The 13,983-nt window shown below is 47.8% G+C and overlaps 1 protein-coding gene across 3 annotated transcripts in view; it reads right to left on the bottom strand.

The window, feature by feature from the left end:
* KIF13B (kinesin family member 13B) overlaps window positions 1-13,983 on the bottom strand; it is a 130,973-nt gene that overhangs the window by 55,919 nt on the left and 61,071 nt on the right. For all 3 annotated transcript variants that reach the window (XM_075201196.1, XM_075201197.1, XM_075201198.1), the window contains exons 11-16: window positions 13,482-13,694; window positions 12,057-12,167; window positions 11,251-11,385; window positions 7,839-7,969; window positions 6,432-6,518; window positions 2,957-3,144 (exon numbers count right to left, since the gene is read on the bottom strand). In XM_075201196.1, coding sequence (XP_075057297.1) covers window positions 2,957-3,144; window positions 6,432-6,518; window positions 7,839-7,969; window positions 11,251-11,385; window positions 12,057-12,167; window positions 13,482-13,694 — 865 coding nt within the window. The remainder of the gene's footprint in view (window positions 1-2,956; window positions 3,145-6,431; window positions 6,519-7,838; window positions 7,970-11,250; window positions 11,386-12,056; window positions 12,168-13,481; window positions 13,695-13,983) is intronic.

Here is a 13,983-nt window from a genome sequence, read left to right on the forward strand (position 1 = left end):
GAGCGGATGTGACGCTGATGGAGACAGTACGGCCCCCAGTGGTGATTAGTGCCCACATCATTTGGCACGGAGTTAATGAGCCTGATTCATTAAGGAAAGGAAAGCAAAAGAAAAAAGGAGTAACTTTGTATCTTGGCAAAACCATGTTGCATTGGAGGGGGAGGTAAATTTAAAACGTGGGACAGAGTTATAGTTGGGGTAGGACGTGTCCTAGATCAACTTTAAATTTCAGTGTAAAAAATAAAGCTATCAAGTATTTTTGTGCTACATGAAAAAACAGACAGTAATTTCCTTACATGCAAAATAATTTTGCACCCGTTGCATGTAACATGGTTTGTCCAGGAGCAAATTTACTCCTTTTTTGCTTTCCTTTCCTTACTGAATCAGGCCCTATACACACAACAGGATTCTAATTGGCCATGAGCAGTCACCACTATAAAGCCAGATGTACAACCCACATGTTGTATCTAATGTCAGGGACCCCTCAACGCCGTTTGGGCAGCGATACCTGTGTAAAAGGACCCGGCCAAATAGGCAACAGAAGGAGCTGGCAACAACAATTTGTGAGTAGTAACCTACCACCGGCATCGTCAGCCCTCACTACTACTACCACCGCCGGCACCATCAGCCCTCACTACTACCACCACCGCTGGTACCATCAGCCCTCACTACTACTACCAACACCACCGGCACCGACAGCCCTCACTACTACTACCACTGCCGGCACCATCAGCCCTCACTACTACTACCAACACCACCGGCACCGACAGCCCTCACTACTACTACCACCGCCGGCACCATCAGCCCTCACTACTACTACCACCACCACCGGCACCGACAGCCCTCACTACTACTACCACCGCCGGCACCGTCAGCCCTCACTACTACTACCACTGCCGGCACAGTCAGCCCTCACTACTACTACCACCGCCGGCATCGTCAGCCCTCACTACTACCACCACCGCCGGCACCGTCAGCCCTCACTACTACCACCACCGCCGGCACCGTCAGCCCTCACTACTACCACCACCGCCGGCACCGTCAGCCCTCACTACTACCACCACCGCTGGCACCGTCAGCCCTCACTACTACCACCACCGCTGGTACCGTCAGCCCTCACTACTACCACCACCACTGGTACCATCAGCCCTCACTACTACCACCACCGCCGGCACAGTCAGCCCTCACTACTACCACCACCGCTGGTACCATCAGCCCTCACTACTACCACCACCGCTGGTACCATCAGCCCTCACTACTACCACCACCGCTGGTACCATCAGCCCTCACTACTACTACCACCACCACTGGTACCATCAGCCCTCACTACTACCACCACCGCCGGCACCATCAGTCCTCACTATTACCACCACCGCTGGCACATTCAGCCCTCACTACTACTACCACTGCCGGCACCGTCAGCCCTCACTACTACTACCACTGCCGGCACCGTCAGCCCTCACTACTACTACCACTGCCGGCACAGTCAGCCCTCACTACTACTACCACCGCCGGCATCGTCAGCCCTTACTACTACCACCACCGCCGGCACCGTCAGCCCTCACTACTACCACCACCGCCGGCACCGTCAGCCCTCACTACTACTACCACCGCCGGCACCATCAGCCCTCACTACTACTACCACCGCCGGCACCATCAGCCCTCACTACTACTACCACCACCACTGGTACCATCAGCCCTCACTACTACCACCACCGCCGGCACCATCAGTCCTCACTATTACCACCACCGCTGGCACATTCAGCCCTCACTACTACCACCACTGCCGGCACCGTCAGCCCTCACTCCTACTACCACTGCCGGCACAGTCAGCCCTCACTACTACTACCACCGCCGGCATCGTCAGCCCTCACTACTACCACCACCGCCGGCACCGTCAGCCCTCACTACTACCACCACCGCCGGCACCGTCAGCCCTCACTACTACTACCACCGCCGGCACCGTCAGCCCTCACTACTACCACCACCGCCGGCACCGTCAGCCCTCACTACTACCACCACCGCTGGTACCATCAGCCCTCACTACTACCACCACCACTGGTACCATCAGCCCTCACTACTACCACCACCGCCGGCACATTCAGCCCTCACTACTACTACCACTGCCGGCACAGTCAGCCCTCACTACTACTACCACCGCCGGCATCGTCAGCCCTCACTACTACCACCACCGCCGGCACAGTCAGCCCTCACTACTACCACCACCGCCGCACCGTCAGCCCTCACTACTACCACCACCGCCGGCACCGTCAGCCCTCACTACTACCACCACCGCCGGCACAGTCAGCCCTCACTACTACCACCACCGCTGGTACCATCAGCCCTCACTACTACCACCACCGCCGGCACCATCAGTCCTCACTATTACCACCACCGCCGGCACAGTCAGCCCTCACTACTACCACCACCGCTGGTACCGTCAGCCCTCACTACTACCACCACCACTGGTACCATCAGCCCTCACTACTACCACCACCGCCGGCACAGTCAGCCCTCACTACTACCACCACCGCTGGTACCATCAGCCCTCACTACTACCACCACCGCTGGTACCATCAGCCCTCACTACTACTACCCACCACCACTGGTACCATCAGCCCTCACTACTACCACCACCGCCGGCACCATCAGTCCTCACTATTACCACCACCGCTGGCACATTCAGCCCTCACTACTACTACCCACCGCCGGCACCGTCAGCCCTCACTACTACTACCACCGCCGGCACCGTCAGCCCTCACTACTACCACCACCGCTGGCGCCATCAGCCACTATGGTACTGCAGTATCAGAAAGGGCATTGCCGACACGGTGCAGGAACAATGCACAGTTATAGCATCAGATACAAATCAGTAAGTCGATGTGGATAAAAGCTACACACAGCAGCAGATCTATGTAAGGACGGTCCGGCCTTACCCTCGTCAGTCACTTCTTACCGTTATTCCCCAGAGCCTTCATCATCACCTCCATCTGAGCGTACTCGTAGTTGAAGTTGATTTCGCTGGACACCTCACTGGACGTATCTCCATCAGCGTCCAGCTGCTCGAAGCTGCTGCTGTTCCTCATTGTGACGCCTCGTTCCTCCTCCTCCCGCTCGCTCTTCTTCCTCTTTGGTAAACTTATCCTGCAGGAGAGAGGGGGAGCGTGGTGTAATAAGTGTGTTATATGTGCTCGCTCTCTCCATACATTTACATAGATTTCCATACGCTGCTCCTATATGGAAAAGTGTCCTTTACACCGCTGTAATATACAGGGTTCTCTGTACAACAGTTACTGTATCAGAGCGTTATAGCGCACACATAGTAGTATCTTATACAATAATGTTATAACATATCTTCAATAACAATCTTACACATCGAACATATAGAAGATACAATATCTGGGTACAGATATATTAATCTCCACTACTGTGTCTCATAAATGTGTAGAAGTACCGTGTTCGTATGTATCCCAGATGCCAACACAATACCTCATCCCACATGGTGCTAATACACCACCTATCACCCCACACCGTGCTACTGCACCCCCGTCACCCAACACCGTGCTACTGCACCCCCGTCACCCCCACACCGTGCTACTGCACCCCCCGTCACCCCACACCGTGCTACTGCACCCCCCGTCACCCCACACCGTGCTACTGCACCCCCCGTCACCCCACACCGTGCTACTGCACCCCCCGTCACCCCACACCGTGCTACTGCCCCCCCCCCCCCCGTCACCCCACACCGTGCTACTGCACCCCCTGTCATCCCAAAGGGTGCTACAGCACCCGCTATCACCCCATACAGTACTACACCCCCTATCATCCCATACAGCACTACACCCCCTATCACCCCATACAGCACTACACCCCCTATCACCCCATACAGCACTACACCCCCTATCACCCCATACAGCACTACACCCCCTATCACCCCATACAGTACTACACCCCCTATCATCCCATACAGTACTACATCCCCTATCACCTAATACAGTACTACACCCCCCATCACCCCACACAGTACTACACCCCCATCACCCCACACAGTACTACACCCCCCATCACCCCACACAGTACTACACCCCCCATCACCCCACACAGTACTACACCCCCCCATCACCCCATACAGTACTACACCCCCCATCACCCCATACAGTACTTCACCCCGTCATCCCACAGGGTGCTACTACACCCCCCGTTATCCCACAGGGTGCTACTGCACCCCCTGTCACCCCACACCGTGCTACTACAAAACCCATCATCCCACACCGTGCTACTGCACCCCCGTCATCTCACACCGTGCTACTGCACCCCCGTCATCCCACACCGTGCTACTGCACACCCTATCATCCCACACCGTGCTACTGCACCCCCGTCATCCCACACCGTGCTGCTGCACCCCCGGTCATCCCACACCGTGCTACTGCACCCCCGTCATCCCACACCGTGCTACTGCACCCCCGTCATCCCACACCGTGCTACTGCACCCCCGTCACCCCACACCGTGCTACTGCACCCCCCGTCACCCCACATCGTGTTATTGCACCCCCTGTCATCCCACACCGTGCTACTGCACCCCCTATCACCTCATACAGTACTACACCCCCTATCATCCCATAGAGTACTAACCCCCCCTATCATCCCATAGAGTGCTACACCCCCTATCACCTCATACAGTACTACACCTCCTATCACCCCATACAGTACTACAGCTCCTATCACCCCACACAGTACTACACCCCCTATCACCCCACACAGTACTACACCCCCTATCACCTCATACAGTACTACACCTCCTATCACCCCATACAGTACTACACACCCTATCACCCCACACAGTACTACACCCCCTATCACCCCATACAGTACTACACCTCCTATCACCCCATACAGTACTACACCCCCTATCACCCCATACAGTACTACACCTCCTATCAACCCATACAGTACTACACCCCCTATAACCCCATACAGTACTACACCCTCTATCACCCCATACAGTACTACACCCCCTATCACCCCATACAGTACTACACCCCCTATCATCCCATATAGTACTACACACCCTATCACCCCATACAGTACTACACCTCCTATCACCCCATACAGTACTACAGCTCCTATCACCCCACACAGTACTACACCCCCTATCACCCCACACAGTACTACACCCCCTATCACCTCATACAGTACTACACCTCCTATCACCCCATACAGTACTACACACCCTATCACCCCACACAGTACTACACCCCCTATCACCCCATACAGTACTACACCTCCTATCACCCCATACAGTACTACACCCCCTATCACCCCATACAGTACTACACCTCCTATCAACCCATACAGTACTACACCCCCTATAACCCCATACAGTACTACACCCTCTATCACCCCATACAGTACTACACCCCCTATCACCCCATACAGTACTACACCCCCTATCATCCCATACAGTACTACACACCCTATCACCCCATACAGTACTACACACCCTATCACCCCATACAGTACTACACACCCTATCACCCCATACAGTACTACACACCCTATCACCCCATACAGTACTACACCTCCTATCACCCCATACAGTACTACACCCCCTATCACCCCATACAGTACTACACCTCCTATCACCCCATACAGTACTACACCCCCTATCACCCCACACAGTACTACACCACCTATCACCCCACACAGTACTACACCCCCTATCACCCCATACAGTACTACACCTGTATAGCTCTCTTGCAATTTTGGAGTTGGACGGAGGACTCGTTGGCTGGCAGAAAATGGGAGCACAAGATCAAGATCCATCCAACTCCAAAATTGCAAGAGAGCCATACACATTGTAAGGTTTATTTGAACACGTTATTTATCCGTATGTACTACAATGTCTGCTCCTAGTATGATTAAGAACAATTTATTCATATTTTTGTTTTTTTCTTCTCCTTTTTCATTTCGGATATGTCACATTGATTCAATGTATTCTGTTTTCCATACTGATATCATCTCATTTATATTTATTTTATTTGATCTCATTTGAATTCTATATCATTTGTTTATATCCACAAACTTTACTACCTATTTATATATAGACTGATTGTCCATTGCGCTTATTTGAAATATCCCCCCGTTATTAGACAATCCACCTGTGCGCTTCTCATCCAACTCGTCTGTTTATCATATCCATATCCGTGTGGATGAAGGAAGCTGCACAGTAACTACACCCAGGGAGCGCTCACTGTTACTTTTATAACAATCACTGTTATTACACTTATTTGTAGACACTTTCTTCAGTGTCTTTATGGTTGGTTGGTTGTGCTCCAAAGACGTCTTCAGTAAAGAGCGTCACGGAGCTTCTCATTGGTTGTACAGGACAGAGCACGATGGGAGCTGTAGTGTCACAGATGGCGAATTAATACCTGAAAAAGTGATTGTTTCCCCAGAGGATCCGGTCCCCGTGCTGAAGCTGCGTAGGACTGGTGAGCGCGGAGCCATTTACTAACGTCCTGCCGGACAAAACACAAGATACAGTTATACAGAGCAGCATAATGTCCTGGAGAGAACGTGGTCTGTGATCAGTGGCAGCACCAAGCACTGAGCCTTGTTTACAAGTATTACTAAAGTGTAGACATCTTCCGGAACACTGGGGATTGTTTACGGAATTCTGAGCACAGTGACTAAAATACGCTAAATTACATTTACAAATGTAATCTACAAACATGACAATAGGATAAGAAAATAAAAAAGGTGAAAAAAATAAATAATTTTTTTTTTTTTTTAAACTTTTAGAACTATATTTTCGATTGTCATTAAGAATGACTGGGAGCGTGAAACGGAGACAGAACATAAATCTGTAATACAAAGAGGAGGTGATAACACATTATAGCCTTATTACAACCTATGTCGGTGTGCTCTATAGAAGGCAGATTAGAAGACAACAGAAGCACACAGAGGAAGGAGAGAACGTACAGTGTACATTACACATCACAGGTGAGGAGACACGCGCGGACTTGTCACGGATCTGCACGCCTGACTATCGCCAGGCATGTAGAGAATGTATCTACGCTGGGAGCTCACAGAACACGCATTATCATGTAACAAGGTCACACGGCACATACATAACTGGGATTTCAGACCTCAGTGTTATTCAATAACCTACTGGCAGCCTCTTGGGAACGACGGACTGATTGAACTGTGAAAGTCAGCAGTCACAGAAGGTATTTACTAAACTGTTATAAAACACAACCATCACAAGGCACTGAAATACAGAACAAACATAAACTGATTTGGCAATTTCGGGTTAGTTTACGGCTACAAACCGTACACTAGGCACAAAGCAAGTTCCCTCCTAACTTTCATGTTCCCCCAAATTAAACAAAAAGTGTCCCTATCACCCAGTTAGTAACGGACATCCTGCTTACCTCCTGACAGAAGACAATGATTCCACCTGTTCACAGCAGTCTGATCACTGCAGCACTAATGACAGCATTTAGCAAACTGCTGGCAGGTAATGAGGGTCAACACAAATTCTCAAATCACTAAATCTCCTGTCTCACCTCTCTGCAAGTGTTCCCTGAGAGCCCCCTAGTGGTCAGAACTGTCATTTCCACACTGCATGCATGCTAGATCACCATCTAGTGGCCGTAGTGCAGAACTACAACTACAGTATAAAAAAATAACTTCAAATAAATAATGCAATACTATGCAGAAACACAATGCAGATTTATGTACATCTGTAATGATTTGCTGTGGTGCAGCGTGATGCTGGAAATAATTAACCAAACTCATTGCTGACAGGACTAATCTATTTAGGTTCGTCTCCATACCTGGTGTTCTTCATTGGTGTCAGTATCACTTGTCCTTCTGCAGAGATATCTACGACGCAGTGCTCGGGGAGGATGCCCATCCCGCAAAGCTGGATGTCCTGCGAGTCGTCGGACCCTATCAGCGTGTGATCCTGTAGGCGAGACAGGGACAGTGCATTATAAAAGCATCTGCTATTTTCATACCAAATACTATTTTCCAGCCTCTGCATTTTTTCCGCCCACTTTTAAAAGTTCTCACACATGAAAAGCAACAATTCTTTTTCAATTTCTGATTGTTAGCACAATGTTTGTCCTTGGGATATTTGAGCCTAGTTGAACTGAGGGGGGAGACTTTATAATCACAGAAAATACAAGACTTTTTATTTAGCAAATAACTCGTTATAAAACAGCTAGGTGGGCTCAGAGAATGACGGTGTTCTTACTGCTTGGCGGTTTTCCGGGAACCCCCCCAATCACCCGCAGTCCTTATATCTGTCAGATAAGACTGGAACAGCTTTTTGAGCCGAGTTGTATCAGACTTTCCCAGGAGGGTTTGATTACTAAGCAGACGTAAAACAAGACCCTCATCCCGTACGTAAAACAAGACCCTCATTCCCGTGTCCCTGACACAGCACAAGGCTGCTGCAGATCAGGAACCAGCACACACAACAAGAACACTTTCCGCTTACGCTACAAGAATACGGCTGCGAGACACGGGTGAGAGAAACGACAACCTTTGCAGATCACAAAGTGACTTTCAGAAAACAAAAACAAAACAAACTGTCTCATCTTGATCTAAACTGCAACTTTCTTCCAGAAAGAGAGATGAAATCAAAGCAATGAAATAACAATTTAAGGAAATGTCAAATTAAATATAAAACTGATTTGACGCAAATTCACAAAACCACAATTATTTTTATGATAAAATTTGTAGCAAAAACTATGCAAGAAAAGATAATTTTCTGTGATTTGGCAGAGGATTTCATATCTTAGGGCTTTGAAAGATCTTTAATCCGGACTGAAACGATCATTCTTGAATTTGGCAGAATAAGTATGTATTATTATTATCCTTTATTTGTTAGGCACCACAAGATTTCCACAGCGACACAAACAATACAAACAGTAGACTATACAGGGAGAAACATTGCTGAACAATAAACATAAAATACCAACACTTCAGAAACTCCAGGAAGGGTAATGCAGTAAATACGGAGCAGAAGAACAGGTATGGAGACAGGAGGAAAAAGGGCCCTGCTCATACGAGCTTACAGCCTAAGGGAGGGTAAACAAAAATTAGGCACAAAGGGAGCCAGTGACCCAAGGGGGAGAGAAAAGAGGGGCCGGGGGGGAGAGAGGAGAGAGGGGGAACGAACGGAGGAGATGAGGGGTTAAGTGGAAGGTTGGTAGGCTTTGAGGAACAGGTGAGTTTTAAGTGCACGTTTGAAGGAGCACAGATTAGGAGAGAGATGGATGGAGCGTGGGGGGTCATTCCAGTGAAGCGGGACAGTACATGAGAAGTCTTGGATTCTGGAGTGGGAAGAGGTGATCAGAGTGGAGGAGAGGCGGCGATCATTGGCTGAGCGCAGGGAGCGGGCAGTAGTGTGAATGGAGAGGAGGTTAGAGATATACGGGGCAGTAGACTGGGAGAGAGCCTTGTAAGTGGTGGTAAAGAGTTTGAAAAGGTTTCTGTAAGGGATAGGGAGCCAGTGCAAAGCAAGGCAGAGAGGGGAGGAGGAGGAGGAGCAACAAGAAAGGAGGAGGAGTCTTGCAGCTGCATTGAGTATAGAGGAGGTTGCAATAATCGAGGCGGGAGATGATGAGTGCGTGGGTGATAGTTTTGGTGGCATCCTGAGAGAGGAAAGGCCGGATGCGGGCAATGTTACGTAGTTGGAAGCGACAGACTTGGGCGAGGGATTGAATGTGGGGGGTAAAAGAGAGCAGAATCGAGGGTGACACCCAGGCATCGGAGTTGGGTGACAGAGGAGATGGTGTTGTTAACAGTGATAGAGAGGTCATGGTAGGAGGGGAGTCTAGGGGGGGGAAAGATAATGAGATCAGCTTTAGAGATGTTAATTTTGAGAAAGCGCAAGGACATCCGGGAGGAGATGGCAGAGAGGAGGTCGGATACCCAAGTGAAGAGGGTGGAGGAAAGATCAGGAGAAGAGATGTAGAGAAAATTATATTAATAATAATAATAATAATAATTATAATAAAAATTATAATAATAATAAACAAAAAAAAAAAAAAAGATTCCTTTTGGCTACTTTTGTGAATATCGCTCCTCGCCCCTACTAGCAGAACAGCCGAAGATAATTACCCAGGAGACACTAGCTTCTCCTTCAGCATAATATTCATATTATATGTATAGATACTCCACTGATACTATATACAATAATCTGCAAATGTCTGTGTCCTGTCCTGGACATATATATCTACAAATCACAATGTCCTGAAAACCCAATTAAATACAGGAAAGGCACTGCAACGGTTTTTCTATTTTAAACCACGTTTCTGGTGTAGAGCAGAGGATTCTGGGAACCTTTAACCCCCCCCCCCCCCCCCTCCCCTCATTCTTGCCTATGATCAGCTGAAGTTCTAATTCATCCTGTAACGGGAGGCAGCGGTCCTGTGCGTAAAGTCTCCTACAGTTCTGCTACCAGAAACATTTAACACTAATCTATATACTGAAAAACGTGTGTTCAGATTAGGAGCCTGCAATATTCTGGTAGAGATAGTAATGAGACGGATCACTCTGCAGAACCAATCTCCATGCGATCACCTACAAAGCCCTCAGCCTCTCCTCCTCCCTCCTACATCTCTGACATCAACTCACTTCACTCTCCCTCCCACGATCTCAGCTCTGCCAGTATCCAGCACCTCAGCCCCCACTGATAACCACATCCCACTCCTGTTTCTGAGACTTCTCCTGCGTGTCCCCTCACACCCCCATGTTCAGACTCTCCTCCAGCCTCCAAACATTTAAAACGCTCAATACCCACCGGTTCATCAAAGTGTCTCACCTAACTCCTCTCTCGCAGCCCAACCCCCGGTCATCCCCTCTCGTATAAGCCACTCCTCACTAGATTGTTAGCTCTCTGATCCATATAATGCCTTTTGTTCTGTACACTTGTTTGTTACATACTTTACCAATTTTACCCTGTGTACATTATTATGTGTCGGTTCATGCGAATCTTGCATTACCGTAATTATTCTTAGACTTTCTGTATCTCTGCCTATTGGTCCCCTGCAGTTACACTACGCTGTATTTCCCACTGTACCACGATGCAGTTATATACATAAACACTATAAGTAAATAACAACAGAACTAGGACACAGATGAAGTGTTATATTTGTTTTATATAACACAGAGCAGGCAGGACGAGGGTGCAGTCGGAGTCACACACTTAAGCCGTGATTTCCGCCACTGTCTCACCTTAAGATAGTAAACCAGGAGCTCATTCAGGGCGGGGTCGGCATTTAAATTGACTAAAAAGCACTTATTGTCTCCGACTTTAATCCCAGAAGACTGGAGTGAAATCCCCAGACTCTCCAGCTGCTTCTGCCGCTCCTGGAAGGGGAAAAGAAATACAATATAAGTATACTCCTACATGGAACATGGTAAATGGACACGTGTGTGTGTGTGTGTGTGTGTGTGTGTGTGTGTGTATTTAGACTGTAAGCTCTATGGGGCAGGGACTGATGTGAGCGAGTTCTCTGTACAGCGCTGCGGAAATAGTGGCGCTATTCAAATAAATAAATAAATGATGATGATGAAATATAGAAACTGCTACTATGATAGGCCGATTTGCGGCATAGGAGTCATCACATGTCATAACCAGTAGGTGGCGCTGTGGGACCACTGTGGAATTCAGTGTACAGTCATGGGTGTAGGAACGGGTCATCAGGTTCCAGATTGGATTTTAGGATAGGTCAGTTTATAGAAGTAAATGGTTTAGGGCCTGCTGCCAGGATCTATTTGTCCATTAAGAAAAATTTTGAAAATGAGTCACATGACAAGTGAGAGAGACGACTTACTGGATGGGGACAAACGGACGACTGGGTGAGAATAATAGATGCTTCTGCAAGTAAGCATTATACAATGATATTTCCTACGGAATTCTATTGTGAAACGCTGTGTTCTAGAACCACAGGGATAACCCAGCTGTAAGACGAGTCAAATATTGTACAGATACAGGGTTTAGGATAATGGACACGTCTGAGGGGTGTCTGGGCTACAACCTGAGCGATCTCCTCCGTTTTCCGCAGCTTCTCCTCCCACGTTACGGTCATTTCTTGGATGAGTTTCTCGGATTCCTGTAACCGATCCTTCAGTTCTGGAGCTTTCATGGACTGGTCAGAAAAAACAAATACAATATTATATATAATATATAGGACAGTGACGTTATACGACCACTAAGCAGGAACTGGAGATGCTGATCAGAGGTCAAAGGGACAGAGACACATTTGTGTGTCTTGAATTTATTGGTATTTTGGAAAACTCATGAAAACAAGAGAAAGACGTGAGATGAGGATTATACCCACAAGCAGCAATGTTCACCTGTTCGCTCCAGACATTACATTCTCCATCTCACTGCCAAGGACCATGTAACCTGCGGACTTCATTTCTCACTATTTCCTAATGTTTATACAGTCTCCTGTAACTCATCCTGAAGGTCCTATCAAGTCCCACAAAGATGTTAAGATGTTGGGCCTGAGTAATTAAGGAGAGCAAAGCAAAAAAAAAAAAAAGGAGTAACTTTACACCTGGGAAAAACCATGTTGCATTGGAGGGGGAGGTAAATTTAAAATGTGATGACAGATTTATAGTTGGGGTAGGGCATGTCCTAGATCAACTTTAAATTACAGTGTAAAAATAAAGCTATCAAGTATTTGTGTGCTAGATGAAAAACAGCCATTATTTATCTTATGTGCAAAATAATAAACTAATTTGCACCCCTCGCATTGTAACATGGTTTTGTCCAGGAGCAAACTTACTCCTTTTTTTGGCTTACTTTCCTTAAGGGTGAATAGGGAAGTATTTCTTGACAAGGTTGGATATGTAGGAGGGGGAGGCATTAAAGAGGTCTTTATAGTTAAGGGAGAGCACATAGATTCAAAATGGCCGACAGGAAGCCATTTCCCCTCAGTGCTGAAGCGTTGACGACCAGCTGCACAGTTGTGTCCTAGGCTATTAGAGTTTACCCTTTATAAATGCTTATCTCAAAAATGAAGCTTAAAATGATTACCTTGAACCAAACATATATATTTTAGAAATTAAAATATATATATATATATATTTACTTATCCCACACACATCAACCTGCACCCAAACAATCGGATTAGTGGTATCTGGTCATAAATCTAGTCCTAACAGGAAGCCTTGACATAAATATCTTTTTATACATGACTTATATCTGCAAATTAATTTGAAAATCCATGTTCTAGATCATGATTAGGGCTCATGCACACGAGCGCCATTCCGCTCTGTACAAGGATAATTAATAGAGTAAAATGGCGGACAGTTCCAGCGAACATATAATCATCAGCAATGGCAACAATGCAGATTTCAGGGGACTTTTTGTGACAGGAAGTGTAAGAACACAGTGTTGTCCTCTCCGTGTCCCCTTAACCATTGCTGTTTAGCCCTGTGGGAAGACGCCTCACCTCAGCTTGTGTCAGCTGATCCCTCAGCTTCTCCACCTCCTCGCGCAGCTCCCGGATGATGCGAGCGTTAGGATCCTCGTTCACTACAGCGTGGTTGACGATGTTTTTGGCCCGGTCGGCGTACCGTAGCGTGGAAAGCGTCTCATCGTAGTTATCGGCCGAAGGGCTGACCGTGGCCACCATGGCGGTTTTACTGTTCCCGCCCAAACTGTCCTAAAATGATAAAAGTCTGTGAGGACGGCTGACCAAAACTATGAAACACAAGACCAAGGGAACCCTTTCTACTGATACAATTGTAGTAAGTATACTGCTCCTTGTATGAGGCTGGAAGTCAACACGTTTAATTAAATCCATTTCCTCCGTAGGGTGGTGGCAGCCATTTTGTGGCCTACACCAAAATTCAGGAGAATGTGGCCTAAAATTTCACTAAGAACCGGTTACATCGCTGAGACATGAGGTAAAAAATATCCCTATTGGATGTTCCGAAGACACCATGGTAATT

Source organism: Mixophyes fleayi, chromosome 3, assembly GCF_038048845.1.
Source record: "Mixophyes fleayi isolate aMixFle1 chromosome 3, aMixFle1.hap1, whole genome shotgun sequence".
Lineage (NCBI taxonomy): Eukaryota > Metazoa > Chordata > Amphibia > Anura > Limnodynastidae > Mixophyes > Mixophyes fleayi.